The sequence below is a fragment of the Sorex fumeus genome, unplaced genomic scaffold, assembly GCF_029834395.1.
Source record: "Sorex fumeus unplaced genomic scaffold, SorFum_2.1 ptg000129l, whole genome shotgun sequence".
Lineage (NCBI taxonomy): Eukaryota > Metazoa > Chordata > Mammalia > Eulipotyphla > Soricidae > Sorex > Sorex fumeus.
In genome coordinates, this window is record NW_026606186.1 from 5,595,959 (window position 1) to 5,610,287 (window position 14,329).

At 41.9% G+C, this 14,329-nt stretch overlaps 1 protein-coding gene across 3 annotated transcripts in view; it reads left to right on the forward strand.

Annotated features, from left to right (window-relative positions):
- The first annotated feature begins 329 nt into the window (after positions 1–329).
- The window catches only part of GOLGA1 (golgin A1), a 46,784-nt gene continuing 32,784 nt past the window's right edge, over positions 330–14,329 (forward strand). For 2 of the 3 annotated variants that reach the window (XM_056138665.1, XM_056138666.1), the window contains exons 1-2: positions 330–615; positions 11,491–11,581. In XM_056138665.1, coding sequence (XP_055994640.1) covers positions 481–615; positions 11,491–11,581 — 226 coding nt within the window. In that variant the 5' untranslated portion in view covers positions 330–480. Of the gene's footprint in view, positions 616–11,490; positions 11,582–14,329 lie in introns of those variants that run through there. The other variant, XM_056138667.1, reaches the window with a different exon arrangement.

The window sequence follows — 14,329 nt, forward strand, 5'->3', positions numbered from 1 at the left end:
TTGCTTTGGAAAATTTTAGTAAATGTGCCTATGCCTTACTAATGTGTCACAGAAAGATGGAGGAACTGTTGAGTCAGAGTCCAAACCTGCCATTTCCCTGCACAAATTTGGCAGGTTACATCACCTTCTGTAGCCTGAATTGCTTTACTTGTATATGCATAGGGAACACCTGAGAGCTTGTTGAATGTCAGTAATTGTGTCCTATTAAAGGTACATACACAGTAGTGAAACCATTTTTGAAACCTGAAATTTAATGCAGTGACTCAGATGTGAATCTCTCTAGTGTTTAATTTAACTCTGTCTTCTAATTTATAGATTGTGTGTTTCTGCCATCCCTTGGCCTACATTAAATTGGGAATGAATGCATCAAGTGTGGATGTCTGGAACTTTTTAGGCACCTGTCTCTGAATTCCTGATTCCTGGCCAAAGGTCTCCTAGTTCAAGAGCTGGTGTTTGGTCCCTGATATTCACACAGCAAAAATGTTTGCAAAACTAAAGAAGAAAATTGCAGAAGAGACAGCTGTTGCCCAGAGGCCTGGAGGTACTACTAGGATCCCACGGTCAGTGAGCAAGGAATCGGTTGCCTCTATGGGAGCTGACTCTGGAGATGACTTTGTAAGTATCTTTATAGTGGTGGTTGTTTACGTCTTTTGTTTTGTCTTATTTTTTTGAGTAGGGGCTATACCCTGTGGTACAGGGGATCAGACTCAGGGCCTTGTGCTTACTAGGCATACACTAGGGACTGTACTCCCAATATCTTTCCAGGTCTTTAATATTTGTACGGTCTTTATATTTTTATGTAGTATTTCAGGGAATCCATACAGTAATTTTTGTTTGCTTTTTATTTTGTTTTGGGGCCACACCAACAGTGCTAGATTTATTCCCGGCTCAGAGCTTTAGGAATGCCTAAGGATTTTCTTTTAAAAAAAAAAAATTATAAGGGATTATAGAAATAGTACAGCAGTTGCTTTGCATGTTGCTGACCCAGGTTGATCCCTGGGACCACATACAGTCCTCCACTCCCCAGCAGAAGAAACCCCTGAACACCACTGGATATAGCCCCCAAACCAAAATAATAATAAACTTATAGGGGCCAGAGAGATGTCTCAATGGACTAAACATATACTTCGCATACTGCAGGCCTGGATTCACTTCGAGCAGCACATGGTCCCTAAGCACTGCTGGGTATGGCTCAAAAACTAAAAACAGAAACTTTTTTCGGTGGACAGGGTGTGCCATACCCAGTAGGGCTCAGGACTCTGGCTCCCCCCAAAATATTTTTAAATACAAATTTTAAAATCAAATAAAATTAGAAGTTTACTTACAGTTTATAACTGATCCTTTTTACTTTGAGGTGCTTTCCCTTTTTATTGTTTTGTTTTGGTTTTTGGGCCACACTCGACTGTGCTCATGGGTTACTCATGACTCTGCGTTCAGGGATCACTACTGGTGGGCTTGGGGAGCCTTATTGGGTACCAGGAATTGAACCTGTGTCGACTGCATGCAAGCATTCTCCTCTGATGAGCTGTTCTCTTTTTTTTCTTTTCTTTCTGTGAGTTCCTGTGTTCTTCACAGTCTTTTCCTATATTTTTTCCCTTCTACATGCCCTGTACATTTTGTTTCATTCATCTCCATGGATATACTTTTTAAGTCGTCGTTGCTTCACAAAGTATAAGCTGCATTGTGGAGTAAGTGCATATTATTTACTGAGATTGTTGTTGGAAGATGTCAGTAATAACTGCGTTATGTTCTTTGTTTTAAAAAGTACCTTTGGGTTTGGAAATATTTCCAAATGTGAGGCTGTTACTCTGTTAAGTGAGTGTTAATGCCAGAATTAAAAGAATGTCTTTGCATATGACATATCCTCTTAAAAGTCAGTTGACCTTTTTTCGAAGATGATTTCCAATATTTGAGATATATATGGTGTAAATGTAAAATATAAAGCATAGAATAATTGCAGGGCCAGCAAGATAGTTCAACAGACTGACTGTGCTTTACATGTAGGAGGCCCAGTTTAGTTCCTACCACCCAGAAGTTACCCCAAGTACAGATTCAGGAGTAGTCCCAAGCATTGCCTGGTTTGATGCCAAACCTAAAATAAATAAAATGAATGCTGCTTCATGCATTTTCTTCCCAAAGAATTAGGACACGAACATATTTTGTTTTGGTTTCATTTTTTATTTTAAAAAAATTTTTTATTGAATCACTATGAGATACATAGTTGCAAAGTAGTTCATGATTGGATTTCATTCATAGAATGTTCCAATACCCATCCCTCCACCAGTGTACATTTCCCACCACCAATGTCCCCAGTTTCCCTCCCATTCCCCCATCCCCACCTCAGCCTGCCTCTACAGCAGGCATATTCTCTCTCTCACTCTCTCTCCCCCCCTCCTTTTCCCTCTCCCCCTCTTCCTCTCCCTCTCCCATCCCTCCACCTCATCCCTCCTCCACCCCTTCCTGGGCATTTTGGTTTACAATACAGGTACTACAGGTACTGACAGGTTATCATGTATATCTCTTTACCTCCTTTCAGCACTCAGTTCTTGTTCAGAGTGATCATTTCCAACACTCTTAGTGGTCCCTTCTCCAACCTAACTGTCCCCCTTGCCCCTCCACTATGGCGGCATGGACATATTTTGCATGCAGGAGGCCATGACTCATTCCCCAGCATTCCTGGAAGCAACCCCTTGCCCCAGAGCACAGACAGGTATGAAACTTTAAAAAAAAAAAAACTAAAATATCATTGATACTATAGAAGGTAGTTTCATGCTCCTTCTCCATTCCCTTTCTCCCTCTCTTCCCTCCAGCTAACCACTGTTCTACATCTTATATTCATCATTGTCTTATTATTTAAAAAAAAAAGAAATTGGGTAGTGGGTGGGGTTTTAGTTTGGGCCATGCCCAGTAGTGCTGAGGGTCAACTTTTGGATCTGTGCTCAGGAGTTCCTTCCTGAGTGCTCACAGATGTGCGCAAGGGATCATATGCTGTGCTAGGGTGGGCTACATGCAAGTTCAGCACCTAAGCCCTTGTACTATCTCACTGGCCCTCTAAAATAGATTGCACGCGTTCCCTCCCTCCCCCCCCCTCTCTCTCTATATATATATATGTCTGTATATATAAAAAGTTTGTTTAATTTTGCTTAGTTTTTAACTTCACAAAAATGGTGTACAGGGATACAGGGGCTGGAGCGATAGCACAGCAGGTAGAGTATTTGCCTTATAGGAGGCCGACCCAGGTTGGATGATTCCCAGCATCCCATATGGTCCCCCGAGCACCGCCAGGAGTAATTCCTGAGTGCAGAGCCAGGAGTAACTCCTGTGTATTGACAGGTGTGACCCAGGGAAACCTGGGACTTTTTTTTTTTAATTTTCAATTCAACATATTTTTATTTCTCATCTGTGCTCCACAAAGCTGTGGCTCATATATTTCGTTGCTAAGATTCCAGCATCTGAAAAGGCCACCATTTCTGTCTTCTCCTGGTGACAGATCCTTGAATTATTTCAATGTCAGATGAGTTTGGCTCCTCCTTTTACACTGTTTGTCCTGGTCGGATTACTTGGCAGAAGCTATAAGGTTATTGGAGTGGAACAGTAAGAATATCAGATCTAAATTAGCGTTGACTGCTCTATTTTAAATGACATAAAATGATTATTTGATCACCTGGCTAAAGTATGTAGTTTTAATGCTTTGCCTTTATGCTGACATTCCTAATGCAGTCTCTCATCATTAATATATTCAAGATAGAGAAATTGGCCACATTTGGGAAATACTTTCCTGAGACATCTAAAGTATCTCTTGAACTTGCTGTATATAAATTGATTCTGAATCTCAGTTCACACACTATCTCAAGATATTTTTATCCCACTGCATGTATTTCTCTAACCAGATGTCTTTACCCGACAACTCAAATTTTGAAATATACAAAACTGAATTCATGGGCTTTCTTTTCAGATGTGTACCTCTGAGAAACCTTGTACATATTTTCTCACTTTTTCCTCCACTTATATCTAGTTTGTCACCAAGTATTTCCCTCTGTACCCCATTTACTATTATTTATTTCCATTTTGTTTTAGTCTTTGTCTCTTGGACCAGGATAGTAATCTGGCAGGGCTCCCTGCTTCCAGTTGCCCCCTAAACAGATCTGTTCATATTTCTTCTTCAGTTTTTAAACTGCCTCAGTGGCTCCACATCTTCTTCAGGGTGGAATACAAGTTTATTTTTATAGTATGATGTTCAGCTCTTATGGTCTTATCCCAGCTTATCCATCCAGCTTCTCATCTCACTATAGTTTCCTACACTCTTGTACTCTAGCCATCTTGAACTTACTTAACTTTCTGGAATTAAATACATTCCTTCCTTTTACAAATGTTCCTATATGCCATTTCTCTTCTTTGTTTTTTGTTTGTTCATTTGTTTTGGTTTTGGGGTCCATACCCAGTAGTGCTCAGAACTTACTCCTGGGGCTGGAGCAATAGTATAGCGGGTAGGGCGTTTGCCTTGTACATGGGCAGCCCAGGTTCAATCCCTGGCATCCCATATGGTCCTCCAAACACAGCCAGGAGTGATCCCTGAGTGCAGAGCCAGGAGTAACCTCAGAGCATCACTGGGTGTGATCCAAAAAGAAGGAAAAAAAAAAAAACTTACTCCTTGCGCTGAGCTGCGGGATCATTCGTGGTTGGTTTCGAGAAACTTTATATGGTGCTGGGGACCAAACCCAGGTTTGCTATATGCAAGTCAAGTGCTTTACCCACTGTACTGTCTCCTTTGCCCCTTTTCCTCTTTTCTGGAATGTCCCCTCTATTCTCCTTTCACTCCATGTTTCTCTGACAGTCTCCTTGTACATCAAGACTGCTCATATGTTTCTTCCAGGATACCATCAGTGACCAACTTGCCCCTCTCTTCCTTTCTGCACTGAATCCCTCCTGACTTTTATCTCTTCTCATTTTTCCTCATAGCACCTATTCTGCTTCATTGTTTGTATTTCCTTGTTTATCTTTTGAAAGGGAAGTTTCAACCCATTTCACACGCTGATCTGAGTGTGGCAGTTAGGAACTCAGATCATGGGTCAGACCTGATTTGTTTCCCTGCTCTCTTATTTCTGTGTGACTTGGTGCAAGTTTTTTTCACTTTCCTACAGCTTAATTCATACATCTACAGAATGGAAAAGGAATTGTACCTGGCGTTATTAGTATGTTGAAGTGGGATATTCAGGGCTCACTCCCTAAGGGCTGTTATTCAGTGGGAGGATTCATAAGACTCTGCGTTTAGGTTTACTCACTGTCTCATTACTAAACTGAAAGGAAACTATTGCATGGGGCAAAGCCTGGAGGGGAACAGGATCAGCTTTCAAGTATCTGCTCCTAGTGAGCTACACAGACCTGTGTCATTCCCTCTACAGGGAACTATGACAGCATGGTGAAGTGTTACAACTAGGCACTCTCGCTGAGGCCCATTGCCTAAGTAATTTTTTAAAATTTTATTTGTGTTTTGCTTTGGGGGCTACGCTGACAGTACTCAGGGGCTACTCCTGACTTTTGTTTTCTGGGTGCTGAGGATATATGGTACTAGAGATAGATCCAGTGTCTACTGCATGCTAGGCAAGGGCTTTAATCCCTGTGTTATTCTCCAATGCCAGTACACAGAGATTTTTTTGGAGGTTGTCACTGTTCTGGCAGGTGGTCACTGGCTCTCCTATGGTAACCCAAGTGTCACCTGGTACGTTTGGGGCCTATCACTGTCTCCCCGGCCGGCTAATGGCAGAAGATGACCAAAGAAACTGGGGCTACCAGGCTAGTTGGTAATCAGTGGTCATTTATTCAAGTCTTGTAGCATTAGTTATAGAGAAATCATGAAGGGTTGTGGGTAGCAATTACATATAGGTATGGTCTAACATTATCGTAAACAATGAGCAGATGTAAAGCCCTTCCTTCAGGAGAAGTTCTTCTAGGAGATACTCAAGGACAAAAATCTCAACTAAGTGCTCAGCACGCTAGATTCCTGCTGAGAGATCTACCAAGGGTGGAATTCCATGTAAGGATGTATTGCTTTCTCCTTTTCTTAGCCAGTATACATTTAAACAATAATCGTAAGTTTACTTCTTAATAATATTTTAGCCATTTTGTATGGACACAGAAAAAGATATATTAAGCTTCTGGAGATATCTCGCCATATATCCCAGACTACAGTCCTCAGGCCAGGTTAGTCTTTTCTAACCCAGTTGGGTTCTTATTCAGTTACTTCTTTTTGAGTCATGACAGAGTTTGTTCCATAATTGTGCTCTTATTATACTTTTTATGGCACTTAACCTGTTGATTTCAATGCCAGGTAATTTATGGCTTGCCCTAGGTCCATCCTTTTTTAAAAAAAATTTTTAAATGTTTTGTAATTGAATCACCATGAGATACAGTTACAAAGCTGTCACAATTGAGTTTCAGTCATACAATGATCAAACACCCATCCCTCCACCAGTGTACATTTTCCACCACCAATGTCCCGAGTATCCCTCCCACAACCCCCACTCCATCCCAACCCCTGCCTCTATGGCAGGCACCTTCCTTTCTTACTCTAGCTTTACTTTTGGGCATCATAGTTTGCAATACAGATACTGAGAGGCCATCATATTTGGTTCTTTATCTACTTTCAGCACATATCTCCCATCCCGAGTAATCTCTTCAACCATCATCTTCTCTGTCCCAGCTGCCTTCTCCCCCAGCACTTGAGACAGGCTTCCAAACCATGGAGCAATCTTCCTGGCCCTTGTCTCCACTGTCCTTGGGTGTTAGTCTCATGTTATTTCATATTCCACAAATGAGTGCAGTCATTCTATGTCTGTCCCATTCTTTCTGACTCATTTCACTTAGCATGATGCTCTCCATGTCCATCCACCTATAAGAAAATTTCACAACTTCATCTTTTCTAACTGCTGCATAGTATTCCATTGTTTAGATGTACCAAAGTTTCTTTAACCAGTCATCTGTTCTCGGGCATTCGGGTTGTTTCCAGATTCTGATTTTTGTGAATGGTGCTACAATAAATATCCAGGTGCAGATGGTATTTCTACTGTGCTTTTTTGCATCCCTAGGTACATCCTTGTCCCTCGCCGGGACCCCTCTTTGGGGGGTGTTAGGAACTATGGGCAACTGAGGCTTAAGTCAAATCAATATGACTGATGCCCAGGAGTAAATATTTGGAGTAAATTATCTTCCAAGTTACAAGGCATAGCATTAACTGCTTTCCTGTGTCTATACAAAAAAGACACTGCACTAAAATTATGCAAAGAACATAAAAGAGGAGAAAAGCAATATTTCACTTACACGTGCAAAATCCTGAGCCCTTAGAAGAATTTGACTTTTATAAGTTACAGGTCTGATTTAGGGATAAAAGTGATTAAGAAGGGAAAAGAGTACAAAGGAGTAGTTAAAGATAAACACAGGATTAGGAGTGGAGAGCCATGCATATGGCTGGAGCGATAGCACAGCGGGTAAGGCGTTTGCTTTGCAAGCGGCCAATATGGCCGACCCGAGTTCGATTCCTCTGCCCCTCTCAGAGAGCCCGGCAAGCTACCGAGTGTATCTCACCCACACAGCAGAGCCTGGCAAGCTCCCCGTGACGTATTCAATATGCCAAACACAGTAACAACAAGTCTTACAATGGAGACGTTACTGGGCCCGCTTGAGCAAATCGATGAATAACGGGAGGACCGCAACCGCGAGGAGTGCAGATGGAATTGGGTGTGCCTCGGGAGCACTGTAGTGGGAGTAACTCAGTAAACCTATACTCCCTGCAGGGGAGGGAGGGAGAGCAGGGTTGAGAAGAAAGGATAAACCAATGTTATTTCGTAAAATGCTTGGGCCTGTAATTCAACAGTTAATCATGTAGACTGCCTCTGCCTAGCACTTAGCAAAATTCCAGACCCTGCAGGAAAGCAGGTGTTTAGTGTGCACCCTGTCTTTTCTGCTCTTTCAGTACAGTGAGCCATACTTGCCAGGAATAGTGGGAATGCTTGCTCTCAGTTGCTGTGGGCTAGCTACATCTCTAAAAAGAGCCCTTGCTAAGAATTGTAGTCTTGGACTGAAATGTTAACTCTTTCCTGAGTGTGTGTAAAATACTTCACAGAGCTCTTGGCTCTCCACAGCACTTCATAATTAATAGTTGCTTCTGCTGCAGCTGCTGTTTTAGGTGGGGACTCCTTGATTCACCAAGGCTTGTGTGCTTAGTTTATGCTGCGAATAGGATGTCTTGCAGTAATAATCATGACTTCTACTGCTAATAGATGTTATGGGTTAAAACCATGTATGAGGCTATGCGTTAGCATTGCAATGAGCACTGTTTTATTTCATTCTAGTCAGCTCTGTGAGGTAGATCATGAGATAAATCCTGTGTAAGGATACCAAGTTACAAGGTATACCAGTATACACAGAAGTAGCTACACTGTTTTTTTTTGTTGTTACCTTTTTTTAATTGAATCGCTGTGAACTATACTTAAAAAACTTTCATGTTTGATTTTCAGTCATACAATGATCAAACACCCATCCCTCCACCACTGCACATTTTGCACTATCAATGTCCTCAGTATCCCTCCCCCTGCCTCTTTGGCAGACAGTTTCCCTCTCTCTCTCTCTCCCTCTCTCTCTCTCTCCCTCTCTCTCTCTCTCCCTCTCTCTCTCTCTCCTTACAGGCATTATGGTTTGCAATACAAATAATGAGAGGCCATCATGTTTGGTCCTTTATCTACTTTCAACACACATCTCCTATCCCGAGTAATCCCTCCAACCATCACTGACTTATTGGTCCCTTCTCTATCCCAGCTGCCTTCTCCCCCAGCTTATAAGGCAGGCTTCCATCCATGGAGAATCTTCCTAGCCCTTGTCTCTACTTGGTGTTAGTCTCATATTATTTTATATTCCACAAATGAGTGCAGTCATTCAATGTTTGTTCTGCCCTTTCTGACTCATTTCACTTAGCATGGTACTCTCCATGACCATCCACTTATAAACAGATTTCATGACTTCATCTTTCCTAACATCTTTCCTAACAGCGCCATTGTGTAGATGTACCAAAGTTTCTTTAACCAGTCCTGTTCTCAGGCACTGGAACTGTTTCCAGATTCTGGCTATTGTTTCCAGATTCTGGCTATTGTGAACAGTGTTGCAATGAATATAGAGGTGCAGATGTCATTTCTACTGTGCTTTTTTGTACCCTCAGGATGTATTCCCAGAAGTTCTATTGCTGGGTCATATGGAAGCTCAGTTTCTAGTTTTTAGTTTTTTAAGGAATATTCATATTGTTTCCCAAAAAGACTGAACCAGTTGGCATTCCCACCAACAACGAAGGAGAGTCCCTTTCTCCCCACATCTGCTCCAGATGTGTGCCAGTCTCTGTGAAGCTACACCTGTTTTTGTTTGTTGTGTTTTCTTTTTGTTTTTGGCCACACCCAGTGTTCCTCAGAGTTTACTCCTGGCTCTACACTCAGGGATATCTCCTGGCAGGGCTTGGAGGCCATATCTGGTAGCAGGGATCAAAACCATGTCAGCTACATACAAGACAAGTACCCTACATGCTGCACTCTCCCCCCCCCACCCCTCAATGACTAAATTCATATGGTTCATAAGTGATAAGGATGGGATTTTAACCCAAGCCTCTGCCTACAGAAACTACCTCTTAACTGTATACCTTCCTATGTCTTGGTAAATATTAGATGGGCAAGTGATTAGAGGGCTAACTGAACATTTATATGAATTATTCACCACGTCTAAAGTCATTTAGGGATTACGATGAAGAAGAAACATCACTAACAATTAGATATTAGAGGACGAAACAGTAAATGAGTAAGGCTCTTGCCTTGCACGCAGCCCACTTTAATTCTGTCCCCTGCATCTCATAAGGTCCCCCAAGCTCTGCCAGGAGTGAGCCATGAATGCAGAGCCAGGAGTAAGTCCTGAACACCACCAGGTGTAGCCCTCCCCCCAAAAAAGGAAAAAAATGCAAAAAGTATATATTTTTAATTTATTTCTGTATAATGCTTTATTATTATAAGGACAGTGTCCTTATATTTTCTCAAGTTTTTGGGATAAAATGTTATAATATCTGCTAGAGTTTTTCTGTAAAATGAAAATTGACCAAATACAGGAAATTATCGGCATTTGTTATGGGGAATGTTCACTAAGCCATTCTCAAAACAGTCTGTATTTTTTTTAAAAAAATTATAGTCAGGGCTGGAATGATAAGTGCAGTGGCTAGGGTACATGCCTTGAATGTTGCTGACCCAAGTTGCATCTCTGGTACCTCATATTTAGTCCCCTAAGCTTACCAGAAGTGATCCCTGAGCACAGCCAGGAGTAAACCCTGTGTACCACCGGGTGTAGCCCAAAAAAAAACAAAAATTAAAAAATTAAATTTAAAAGTAAATGAATTTTATGGTCATAGTTTTTAAAAAGTAGCAAGGGATAGCTCAGAGGACTAGTGTGCGTGCCTTGGGTTTGATGTGACCCATTTTGTGATCCCCAGAGGACTACTGGGAGTATCCCTAAGCCCCTGAGCACTGTTGCATGGAGCCCAAACCCTTCCCCCATAAAAAAAGGGAAGTTGTATATTAACAATAGTATGCTATGCCTAAGCAATAGTAATACCCATATGTTTTAAGATAGTCTAGCCTGTTGGAGATAGCACAGCGGGTAGGGCGTTCGCCTTACAAGCGGCCAACATGGCCGACCCGAGTTCGATTCCTCCGCCCCTCTCGGAGAGCCCGGCAAGCTACCGAGAGTATTCGATATGCCAGACACAGTAACAACAAAGTCTCCAATGGAGACGTTACTGGGCCCGCTCGAGCAAATCGACGATCAACGGGAGGGCCTTTACCTTTACCTTTACCTTTATATATTGATTTATTGAAATGAAGTTATCTTTAATGCATTATAGAGCTTGGGTATGGGTGGTTCTGGGGATCAAACTCATTCATATATGTGAGGCATGTGCTTAACAACCAAGCTCTGCCTTTTTATGCTTTGATTGTTTTATAGATGAAGATACTAAAACTTTGTCTATATCAGTAACAGAGTCTTCATCAAGAACAGCCTTTGCTCCTTTGCTAAGGAACTTCCTAGGGCTTTACCTTTGGAAAAATGAAGCCGTTTTCTTTGTTCCCTATAAGAACTTTTTTTGTATTATGCACTTGATATAATGTGATTATAATGGATTTGAATGCCACTATTGTAATAAATACACACTATTTATTATAATAGTGTGTCTACACATGTAATTATCTCTTTACCTTTGTATACCCCCTTCACATTGTAGACAGAGGTAGTGTTACTTACACTTTGCCATAAAGATGCTAAGATCCAGATTTGTTAAGCAGCTTTTTAATGATCAAAATTCATTAAAATGTAACCAAATGTCTAATGCAGGTTGTCACTTTGGTTTAATAGTGTGTCTCACACAGTCAAAAACCCTTGTTTGAATCTGATCTCTTATGTCTGTCTCAATAGGCTTCCGATGGAAGCAGCTCCAGAGAAGATCTTTCATCCCAGCTTTTGAGAAGAAATGAACAGATACGGAAATTAGAAGCCAGGCTTTCTGGTATGTCTAAGAACTCATAGAAAAACAACAAGAGAAACTTTCCTGGCCCTCTCTCCCCATAAAGCAGTCACAGAGCTAAATGTTATAATAATTTTGGCATTTTTTTATCTTTTGATTCAAAAATGGACCAATAGGGGCTAGAGAGATTGTACAGCAGGTAGGGCACTTGCTGACCTGGATCCCAAGCACTCCGTATGGTCCCCCAAGCACTGCCAGGAGTAATTCCTGAGTGTAGAGCCAGGAATAATTTCTGAGCATCACTGTGTGTGCCTCCCCCAAAAGATGGGAATGGGGGGTAAATAGAGCACTATGCCCTCATTATTCTGTTAGTACAATAAGTAATATAAATTCAAAACTCGGATTTTAAAGCTTAAAATAAGCAATGTCTAGGGGCCAGAGTGATAAGGTAGCAGGTAGGGCACTTGCCTTGCATGTGAACCAGATTCGATCCCTGGGGTCCCATATGGTCCCCTAGGTCCACCAGGGGTGATCCCTGAGTGCAGAGTCAAGAGTAAGCACAGGGCTGGAACGATAGCACAGCGGGTAGGGCGTTTGCCTTGCACGCAGCCGACCTGGGTTCGATTCCCAGCATCCCATATGGTCCCCCAAGCACTACCAGGAGAGATTCCTGAGTGCAGAACTAGGAGTGACCCCTGTGCTTTGCCGGGTGTGACCCAAAAAGAAAAAAAAAAAAAGAGTAAGCACAACCGGAGCACCACCAGTTGTGCACATGCACAACCCCTTTCCCCCTCCCTGCCCCCACTCCCTCCACCCCCCAAAAAGCAACTTCTTTAAAAGAACCTTCTGGGGCAAGAGAGACAGTACAGAGGGTAAGGTGTTTTCTTGTAGGTGGTTGACCTGGGTTTGATCCCCAAAGTGCCATCAGACAAGATTCCTGAGTACAAGTACCTGAGCACCACTGGACTTAGCTCAAATCACTACCACCATCACCAAAAATAAGCAGCTTCTGTCTTTGTGCTCCTGAGATTTCTAGCCATGAATATAAAAAGTTTAAACTACATAGAGAAACAGAGAAATGATGCAGGAGTTAAGGTGCTTTTCCTTGTATGCGGCCAACCCTGGTTTGAATCCTTGGCACTACATATCATCCCTTGAGTATCACCAGTAGTGATCCCTGAGCACTGAGACAGGAATAAGCCCTAAGTACTGCTGGATGTGGTCCAAAACAAAGAAACTCTAGATAGAGTAAATTTGACCACCTGCCATCTACCAGCAGAACTTGCATTCATGGGAGCTGGCAAAGGAACTGCATTTTGGGGAGTGGCTCCCAGATGTTAACCAGGAAGGGTAATGGTACATTGCCACTTGTTACAGCTAACGTTTTTGGAATCACTCTGGGACTCTGGGTCTCAGCACCACTTTCCAATAGTACTTCTAGCATCAGCTTCAATATAGAAGCTGTATCTTATTTTTTGTCTTTTGTGTGCAATTATAACTGACAGGAGACTCCCATGATAGCCTTTGCCTGGACTGGGTTTGTTACTGAACAGTCCTGAGTCCTCACCTAGGTTTCTGTCCTTAGATACTTTATGGAAGCATCATACTGTGAAGTGGTCAGTTGATTATTTGTTTCTTTTTGTCCCTTGGCCTTTGCTGTTACTTATGCCAATACCGAAATGTAAAGGACAAAATTGACCAAATTCTTTGTGAACCATTTTTGTTAATGTTGCTATCCAAGGAATCACAGGTAGCTCACAGCTCCTAGATAGTCCTTATTTTGTCCTCCCAATCACTTTTAGGTTTAGCAAAGATAAGATTACATTAGTAGAAGATGCGATTCAAAGCTAGACTTTTTAGGTACAAATTCATGCTCTGAGCAACAGTCTGCCCCCGGCACAATTGTTGGGGGCCAGAGAGATAGGATGGGGTAAGGCGCTTGCCTTGCACGTGACTCTGGTTCTATCCCTGAGCCCCACCAGGAGTTATCCCTGAGCACAGAGCCAGAAGTAAGTTGGATGTGGTCCAACTCCCACCCCCAGAAAGTTTAATTTGTTGCTGTACTCTTGCTCTGTATGTAGGTGGTATCAGTAATCAGTCGTGAAAACTTTATTTGATGTTGGAGAGATTATAAAATAATATGAACCGTTCCTAATACAGAGAAAAGATAGTTTGAATTTGCCTTATGTTAGAAAAAGGATAGGGAAGAGAATGCACATGTATTTATCCCTTGTATGTTTTGGTCATTTCCCTCCATCATGACCCCTTTTTTGGTGAGAGGCTTGCCTTTCCGGCAGTGCTCTGTGCAAAATTCAGGATCTCCACATGCAAGACTTGCACTTCGGCCCTTTAAAATGTCTCCTCAGCCCCTGGGAGCTCCCTTCAGTAGAGCACTGTGTGACAGGCTCTTAAGGCACAAGATTCTTACTTGTCAGTGAGTCCTTTCATGTAGGTATTTAGATCATCATTTGATAAATGAAGAAACCAGTACTTAAGATCAATAGTTTGCTTAAGGTCTTCCAGCTAAGGACAAATAGGAGTTTGAATTAAAATATGTCTTAATTTTCCACTAAACCACACAGTCTTCTTTGGCCAGCCAGGTAATTAATTCTGACATGACATTCATCTTTAATATGTCACTGGCAAATCAAACTTTTCTAGAGAATTAAGTGTACTTTTCATAAAAACCGTACCATAATTAAAGTGTTATTCAGTTCTGTGTACTGTAAGGAAGCTGTTTACTGATTCCTTTTCATCGTCCAACACACAAAATTTAAATAAGGACCAGAG